The 9,523-nt window shown below is 49.3% G+C and overlaps 1 protein-coding gene across 2 annotated transcripts; it reads left to right on the top strand.

The window, feature by feature from the left end:
- Positions 1 to 798: 798 nt before the first annotated feature.
- On the top strand, positions 799 to 8,781 carry AVPR2 (arginine vasopressin receptor 2). 2 transcript variants are annotated; one of them, XM_083421222.1, is made up of 3 exons: positions 799 to 1,066; positions 4,434 to 5,289; positions 7,017 to 8,781. In XM_083421222.1, the coding sequence occupies exons 2-3, from the start codon at positions 4,440 to 4,442 to the stop codon at positions 7,217 to 7,219; spliced, it is 1,053 nt and encodes a 350-aa protein (XP_083277348.1). In that variant the 5' UTR covers positions 799 to 1,066; positions 4,434 to 4,439; the 3' UTR covers positions 7,220 to 8,781. The 2 variants fall into 2 exon arrangements, with proteins under 2 accessions (XP_083277348.1, XP_083277347.1); XM_083421221.1 differs by having other exon boundaries at positions 799 to 1,050; positions 7,017 to 7,694.
- The last annotated feature ends 742 nt before the right edge of the window (positions 8,782 to 9,523 follow it).

A 9,523-nucleotide genomic window follows, 5' to 3' on the forward strand; every position in this document is an offset into this window, starting at 1 on the left:
GGTGATACAATCTCTCTGCCCCATAACCCCTTGTCCGATAAGGTGCCAACTGATGTGGAAAAGAAAGGAAGGAACTTCATTCCTTTAAAGTAAGGCTTGGGGAGCAGCACATGTGCACACGTGGGATTGGTAATCCAGGGCTTCTTGCTTCCATTCAAGTTAGCATTCGGTTCCTAGTTCGGACTCCTTTGCCTTTAATAGCTGCATGGAGCAGGCAGAGCATTCAGCAGGTGTGGCTTTCCCCCGGCTCCTCTGATTTCCTGTCTGTCATGGAGCTGCTAAAAGCCAAAGCGTGCACACACCAAGGTTTGCCAGAAATGAAGGCGCTGGCCTTAGTTCAGGCCTACACAATGTGTGGGTCATAAAATGCACAGGCCTGCCCTGGAGGGAAAGTGGAGTCTTACTGGTTAGAGCATGAGGGGCTTGGAGGTAAAATGCTTTGGTCCTAGGAGGCCCAATACTGTCACACAGAAGCCAAACCATTCTGGATGTTGAGGTTTCCAAGCACAGAATTGGGGTAAAGTTGGCACCGAGGTCCATGTTGTGATCCAACCGTTCACACATTTGGTGGCGTGATCGTCCACCAGCGCTTCTCCTGCTGCTCTCCCTGTAGGGTCTCCTTCCCTCTAGAGAGAATCCACCCATTGCAGAGTCAGTGTGTTTGGCACCGGGTCAAGTTCTGTCCGCTGTGTTGCCCAGGGGGTGGGAAAAATGCGGCTCAACTGGCCCTCTCCCCTTCACTGGCCCCCTCCCTTCCTCTGCCCCTCCCTCCCTCCCTCCCTCCTAGCTACCCAAGACTCAGGCACAGACTTTCTCACCAATGTTCTCCCTGAGAGGAGCATTGCAGCATCCTCACTGCCAAGATTCAGGAGAGAGAACTCAGAGGGCTTCTGGAGATGCCTCTCAGAGGGATGTATCCAGCATCTCTTTGAATGGACCACAGCTTCTCTTTCCCTGGTGGGTTCTACAAACAAGCTGCGGGCAGCAAACATGGTGAGGTTTCACCTCTGAAGCTACTTGCCAGCTGATGCTCTGACCATGGATGACCAGGTAACTGCTTGAACAGGTAACGCACCAAGGTGGCCCAGGTTTGCTCTTGCATTCTTGTTCTCGGTGAGAGTCCAGCCCCACTGTCTGCCCCACGCACCCTCATTTTATTCCACTGGGCACTCCTGCAATGCCTCTAGCTCCTCACACCCCACCCTCTGCTTTTATTTATTCATTATTAATTTCATAAAATTTCTATATCACTTGATTGTAGAGAAAACCTCACACCACTTTTACTCTGCTACAGAAACAACCTTACTATGAGGCAAGTTAACAGTATAGCAGGCAATGGAGAGACCTGACTTGTGGGGCATGATAAACCAGGACTTTGTCACGTGTCTGGCTGGCTTGATGCTGACTGCCTTGGGAACAGGATCTCTTCATCAGCATCTGTAGAATTAGGTGTTTGGTGAACTCTCCGCCCCCAAGTGCAAATGAATTATAACTACATCTGGGGTAGCCAGTTGCTTGTGGGGAAAAGAGGGGAATAATGCAATTGTGTTGCATGCAGAGTGTCCCAGGCTCAGTCCCTGGCTTCTCTGGTTGATGGATATCTGTGCTGCCTGTGACCTTGGAGAGCTACCAGTTGGATAGGCAGGACTGGGCTGGATGGACTGACAATGTCTGACTCCTTGCAAGGCAGCAGCTACATGGTATCCTCTTTGACATGGGGCTACCATCAGACTTGAAGGAAGCAGTTGATCTATGTATCTGCAAGGTGAAGGGCTGGGGGGGAAATGCCATCTCTTGCTGTCTCCAACTTAGCCGTGTCCATTCATACGCTGCTGCCTTTCCCTAGGAAATTATGAACACTTGCCAGGGAAAACCACCTGTTCACATTGCCCAGCGCATAGGATCCAACTCCTAGGGGCCAATAAAATATTTGATGGGTATTGCCATTCAGCAGTTGTGTGTGCGCCACATCAAGTGATCAGTTATGCAAGACAGGGCTTACTTAGCCCCCCCCCCCTATTTTATTCAGGTTGGCACCCCTGGCCCAGTGGCCTCTAAGGTGGCTTGTAATGGGCAGGGGGAATTCAATTTATCTTATCTTTCAAAGTTAAACCTACCAAATTTGTGTGTTCCAAAACATAACCATCCTTTGAAATGCACGCTTCTATGACTTTTGCACTGCAGTTCTCCAGCCAAGTAATGTCTAAGGTAAAGGTAAAGGGACCCCTGACTGTTAGGTCCAGTCATGGCCGACTCTGGGGTTGTGGTGCTCATCTCGCTTTACTGGCCGAGGGAGCCGGTGTACAGCTTCCGGGTCATGTGGCCAGCATGACTAAGTCTCTTCTGGCGAACCAGAGCAGCGCACAGAAACGCCGTTTACCTTCCCGCCGAAGCAGTACCTATTGATCTACTTGCACTTTGATGTGCTTTCGAACTGCTAGGTTGGCAGGAGCTCACCCCATTGCAGGGATTCGAATGGCCGACCTTCTGATCAGCAAGTCCTAGGCCCTGTGGTTTAACCCACAGCGCCACCCGCATCCCTAAAAGTAATGTCTACAGCCATGCATATTTTAGCATAATGTGTTCATCAAAAAGCTTTTAGTAGTTAAAATGACATATAAAATGCAATTGGTTTGCAAAAAACGTGTTTCTTAGGCAAAATCGCATAGAAAAATTAGGAGACATTTGTGCCAAAATGCTGTGCGGGGGGGGGGGGGCTATTATTTAAAAATGCAGTTTTTTGTCCCTTTCTGCTTTACCAACAGGCAACTGGTAGGGCTTAGGGCCACACACTTTTTAAAAATTCTACTTTTGTGGCAGTTTTGTATCTCAGAAAATATTCATCCCAAATATTGATAAAAAATAGTGCACACACAGGTAAACAAATGCCCCACAATGGGGCGTGGAGACATTGAGGAGGGGAGGCAGTCAAGACCCCCACTCTCCGTACCCCCCTCTGCTGTGTATGGAGAGCAGGCACAGAGCTTCCCTTTGCACTCTTGGGGTAGTGTGCCAGTATCGCAAAGTGATGTGAACAGAGGAATTCTGGGGTGGAGAACAAGCCCCCTGCATTTCAGACTCTTAGTGTTCACAGAGTGTTAAACAGCAGGCCAATCCTGTGTCAGATTCCCAAGAGCAACAGTTGAATTCCAGTTTGGGTCAGTTCTGATTTTCTCTGGTCATAGTCAAACACACACACACAGACACACACAGTGCATTGGGCTCCGTTCCCACCCTGCTGATCAATTGCGCATTCAGGAAACATCCCCAGCCATTAGCTCCCGCTGAGGAAACATCAGTCAACCATCCCTGATTGTTAGCAAACAACCCATGCAAAGAAAACATTGCAGCCGTTACAATACCAACTTTCAGTAAAACACCTGAGCTGGGTTTTTATTGTTTTTTTTTAAATCTGTCAAATATGAAAAGCATGCCATTCCCAGTTGAGGAGGTCAAGGCAGTTGGTGTCGGAAGCCTGAAGTGAAAGAAGAGAATGGTTGGACACACCAGGAGTGTCCAAACATTCTGTCCCTGGCCTGCAGGAGAGCCGATATGGGAGACTGGGCTGAGGGCCCCGGCAGGCATGGAGGCAGGCTAGCTCAGCTGCTATGGGGCAGCAGTGATTTTGGGGCAGCAATGGGGGAGGCATTTGATTCAGTTCCCATTTAAGGTGGACTTGCCTACTTCACATTTTCTGAACCAAAACACAGCCACCCTTCAAAATTCACACTTCCTCAAATTTTGCAGTGCTCTTCTGTGGCCATGTTCTGGGTACAAAAATGCACATGCCAGGGCAAAGTGTGCATACAAGTGCAAATATTAAAATAACATGCAGAATCTGTTGCATTAGGGGAAATTGCTTTGCGGAAATGTGTATACTAGGCTAAGTTGCATACAAGACTCTATATCTTAAGAGAAATTCACATTAAAATGCCAATGAATTTTCACAAGGACCTTTAAAAAAATCACACACTGATGTGGAAATGTAGCAGACTGCTACAACTGAGAAAATGAAAAGTAGAGGGAACCTGAAGTTGGCAGATTTGCTCTTTCCTATTTAGGGATTGTTATACTTGCTCTCTGTTTATGCTTCTGAGTTGATGAATTCAGATTCTTCATGCACCACAACACCCATCATCATGGCAAAGGATGATGAGACTTGTAGTCCAAAACTTCTAGAGGGCACTATGTTGGCAAAGTAAGTGCTGTCTCCAAAAAACCTGATATTGCAATAAACCAGACTAATATCCTGCCCTGGATTCCATCCCTGTGCACCCTTGAGTTGCAGCAGTGCATCATTTAATCAGGCGTCTGTGTTTCATCCCTGTGTTTGCCTTTGAAGTGCTGAGTGGCACGGCAGTTGGATTAATGGGTGTATACCATAACGTTGTTTGGATGTTCTCCCCTCCCGTTTGCCCTCTTACCTTCTGCAGAAGCAAATGCTCAACGCCTCTTCCACGCTGCCTGTCCCCACCTCCAACGCCTCCCTCCCTCTATCTGACGACCGGGACGATGCTCTAGCCCAAGTGGAAATCGCCATCTTGGCCTCCATCTTCCTGCTGGCCACTCTGAGCAATGGACTGGTGCTGGGAGCCCTCTTCCGCCGCACTCGCCGGGCCAGCCCCATGCACCGCTTCATCTGCCACCTCTGCCTGGCCGACCTGACCGTGGCGCTCTTCCAGGTGCTGCCGCAGCTCATCTGGGACATCACTGACCGCTTCCAGGGCCCAGATGTCTTGTGCCGTGCCATCAAGTACTTGCAGGTGGTTGGCATGTTTGCCTCTTCCTACGTCATTGTGGCCATGACTTACGACCGCCACCGAGCCATCTGCCGGCCCATGCTGGCTTTCCGGAAGGGCCCAGCCAGCTGGCATCGCCTGGTGGGGGCGGCATGGACCGCATCCTTCCTCCTCAGCCTCCCACAGCTCTTCATCTTCTCCAAAACCAAGCTGCCCAGCGGAGCCCACGAGTGCTGGGCTCACTTTGCAGAGCCCTGGGGAATTCGGGCTTACGTCACGTGGGTGACTCTGATGGTCTTCGTCTTCCCCACTCTCTTCATTGCTACCTGCCAGGCCATGATTTTCCGTGAGGTCCACCGCAGCCTGCGCCTGGGGCCAGAAGGAGCATTGCGGGGCCGGGGCAGCCGGCAGGGGCCCTCCCCCATTTCCGGGGCTGTGTCCAAGACTGCAAAGATGACCCTAGCCATTGTGCTTATCTACGCGTTCTGCTGGGCCCCCTTTTTCCTAGTCCAGCTGTGGTCTGTGTGGGATCCTCAGGCCCCGCTAGACGGTGAGTCGTGCAGCAGCATAGGGTGTCAGGTTCCAGACTACAAAACTGGCATTCACCGCAGCATTTCCATCCACACACACATTTGCCCCACATTTCTGGGCACAGATTTGGGCTTTTCAGGTATGGATCCAAGTGCTTCCCCTCCTCCCCCCCAACCCCCCCCCCCCTTTACCATTGTATTGGAACAAACTGCAATCCACCCCAAACCTGAATTGCTGTTTCTTTCAATTCAGCATTAAAGAGTGTGTTTTCCTGGGGGAAATGGCAGGGCAAAAAAAGAAAGCACTTGGACCAGGAGCAGGAAAGTGCGCAGCTGTGCCTAGAAAGCAAATGGTAAGTGTGGATGAGCCCTTAAAAGCACCTTCCTCCTTCCTTCTTATTGTATGCTGAGCAGCAGAACGAGGGCACATGAAAAAGTTCAAGGTTACAGCTAGGACACAATTTCTCTTGCTTTTTTAAAAAGGTCAGCCATTTCTTTACTTCCTTCTGTTTAGAACTGTGGATCCAAACTACAGGCTATGTTTCACATATATAAAAGCATTGTTTACTCTTTAAAAGAAATAAGCACACACACAGCTACACACCCTGCCAATCCAGGCCACAGCATGGCAGGGAGGGACTTCAATGCCCCCCCCCCCCGCACTTTCCTCCAGCTTTGGGAAATGATTGGGAAAACGGTAGGGGGCTAAGCAGTGGCATAGCGTGGGGGGTGCAAGGGGGGGCCGGCCGCACCGGGCGCAACATCTGGGGGGTAGGGTTAGGGGGCGCAAATCCACGGGTTAGGGGGTGCAAATTACTTGCCTTGCCCCGGGTGCTGACAACCCACGCTACGCCACTGGGGCTAAGCACCACTATCATGATCCAGATCAAGGACTCCCCATGGCTAGCTGTGGAGATAACTGTCAGTGTGCAGCTGGGGCCTGAAACAAGCTCCAGAGTTTCACCCTGGCCAGCTGGATCCCATTTGTGGTCTAGGAACCTACCTGCTGCCTCCTATTCTCTTATCTCACTGCTCCATGACCAAAGATTCCTGCAATAATATTTTCATGGGCTCAGTGTAAATCATGACATGGCAAAAGGCGGGTGGCAGGGTGGGCACTTTGCATGCACTGTATTGAATTCCATGATCTGTGAATGAAATTTAAGCACAGCATATGGACTCATATTACTTCAATTCTATGCCTAATACAGACAGTCCTACTGGACCCCCCATTGGGAGTTGGGGACAAGCAAGGATAAGGAGGGGGAGAAGGATTAAAAGGAATTTATATACTGCTTTTCATTTTGAGAAGAAATAGCAAGATGGTTCACAAGCCAGTTAAAGCCACCAGCAAAACAATGGTGCAAGTGCAATACAACCTGCAGTGGAGCTGGCAGGGAATAGAACTGGAGGGGTTGTCTCAGCCCCCAAGGTGCATTCTCTTAAAGATTTTACTTCCTGCCAGTGGAGAGATGGGTGGAGATAATCCCACACAGGATCACATTTCTTCCCTATAGGAGAACAATGGTTTTCAGCTAGGGATATATGAGGTCTCTTTGGGAACGACATCGCCTCCCCTGGAAGCCCCCAAACAGGTGAGCAGGCTGTGGTTACCCAGTGTTGGAAGAACTGCACTCTATCTATTCTCAGAGGTGCCCTTGCCTTTATTATTTGTCTTCCAGAGCATGTCCCATGGCTGAGCTCTTGCAATTCCCAGGCTGACCCTTGCTCCTTTTCTCCTCTCCAGGTCCAGCTTTCACCCTCCTGATGCTCCTCGCCAGTCTCAACAGCTGCACCAACCCGTGGGTCTACGCCACCTTTAGCAGCAGTATTTCGGGTGAGCTGCGACAAATCTTCTGCCCCAGACTGGCCCGTCAGCAGATTAGTTCCCTGCATGAGGACTCCACCTTCACTGCCAGCTTCTCCCTGGGACGGGATGCCCTTTCCTGAGCCAGAGCGCCACTAAAACCATTGGTGCACCTAGCAAGGAATATGTTCCTTCTGCTGAACGGTGACTTCAAAGACACTGGGGCTCGGCCAGAAAGGTGGAAGCAAAAGAAACCCCCAAAGAGGAGCGCCACTCTCTCACCAGCCAGCTCTATAGGGTGGAAGGATGCCCAGCTTAACAGAGAAGCCGGCTCCAAGGACGCAAGCGCACTTAGGACGGCCGGAAGACCATTGTTTTCAGTGTCCTCTGGAACCTGTAAAGCAATGCCTTTCCCAACCCTGGTGTCGTCCAGATGTTTTAGGCTACAACCACAGCTGGGCAGGTAGGAGTTGCAGCCCAAAACATCTGGAAGGCACCAGGTTGGGGGAGGCTGGGCTAGACCAAGCCACCTTATTAAACAATGCAGCCTTTTTAAGTGAAACATCCTAATCTTTTGTAGGATTTGCTCTTTTTCATGCTTAGAAGGGGCAGGTGCAAGATGAGAGGCAGCCCTAGCATAGAGCAAAAGAAGGCAGCTGCCTCCTGGACTCCATGAAGGTGAGGAGGCAGCTAGTATCCAGAGCTAGTTCCTACCTGCTGAAATTAAGGAACCTGACTTAGGGCTCATCCACACTTCTGCTAGTTTCATGCTGAGAAAACACAGGTCTGAGTGGCTTCCCATTTCTCTTGTGCTTTGGAGGCACAGGTCCAAATAGTTTTGCATTTGTCCCACAGCTTTGCCCAGGAAACCTGCTGTTTACCACAGAATCCAAACAAATTGTCAATCCACAGAAAAACTAATGGACATTTGTTCTGATTCAACAATAAACAGCAGGTTTCTTTGGGAAAGCGGCAGAACAGGTAGAAGTGTGGACAAGCCCTTGGTCATGTTTATCAGCTTCAGTGGGTCTACTCTGAGTAGGACTAGCATTAGATATCAGCCATTGATTTGATCCAAGCGCCCAACAGGTGCTTGCCCTTTATTCTAGGATTGCCATATTTCAAAAGCTGAAAATCCAGACACAAAGTTGTTGAGCTTTTTGAGCTGCACTTCCAGCACTGGTGGCCAGGTTGCCATATGGCCGGAAACTGTTGACAAGGGCTGATTGCCGGCTAAGTCCTGGAAATTCCAGGCTTATGGCAACCCTATTTTATTCCAATGTGGCTTCTGCAGAAGAACCTACCACTGGATGGTGCCCCATGTTAAACTGGTGAGGAGCTGGGTTTCCTTCCTCTTCAGAGAACAAACTATCTTAAAGGCAAACGAGCAACCACAGAGGGACCAAGTCAGTATTGACAATGCCTATAGGGCATATGCAGGGAAGACCAGAAATCAACTTGGAGAACAGCCCTGCAAAATTTGGAGAAGTGTAGATTTTGAATGATGGCTGCATTTCGGGTCATGTATTGTTTCAGAAAGTGTGAAATAGGTAAATCCACCTTTAAATGCAAACTGAATCAAATTTCTTCCTCATCCCTACTTCCCACAGCCCTTCCTTCCTCCCTCCCTCCCTCTGATAATAATTTCTAGTTTTATTGAGGTGGCTGCATTACCCGGTTGCAGATGGCGACTATATTTGCTGCTGCAAACTTGACCCAAATAACTGTTCTTTATTTCTGTTAAACATTTTCAATAAAATTCTTTTTAAAAGAACAGCAACAAAAACAAGTTGCTAGTTGAATGAATTACTTACACAGCGTTGGGTAGCCTTGCCCAAAGACATGTCCCCTCCAGACGGGTGCTTTATTGCAGGTGCATTCATTCTGCAACATGTTATTGACCCAATAATGGTGGTGAATTTATTCTGCTTTATTCGTTGTTCTGTGACGTTTCCCTGATGCTACCACATTATTATCCAGAGGGTACAACCAAAGCACAACACAACAAAAGCAGAATTTTAGCTGGAACTTGCAGGAAATGAAGCTGTATGTCCTCCCCAAAACTTTGGCAGGCAAAAATAGTATTAAAAGCAGGGTCACGAATAGCCACCTGATATATTGGAGGCAGCTCCTAGGGACTGAGGTCCCTTTGCATGCCCAATAAAACACAGCCCTCCCCCAAAGTTGATGGGCATTGCCATTCAAATGGTGTAAGTGCACCGCATTATGTGATCGATTATGCAGGGCGCGGCTTACCTGCCCCCCCCCCCAATACTTCATTGAAGTTGGGATCCCTGGCCTGATACCATCAAGAGTACAAATCATCACGAATGCAGAATCCAGAGGATGCCTGGAGGGAGCCTGGGTGAGGGCTCCACCTTCTCACATTCTTCAGATTCCCAGGAAGAATATGCAGTGAGTTAAAGCTATAACTGGTCTACCCAAAA

Source organism: Podarcis tiliguerta, assembly GCF_965153285.1.
Source record: "Podarcis tiliguerta genome assembly, chromosome: 17".
NCBI classification, from domain to species: domain Eukaryota; kingdom Metazoa; phylum Chordata; class Lepidosauria; order Squamata; family Lacertidae; genus Podarcis; species Podarcis tiliguerta.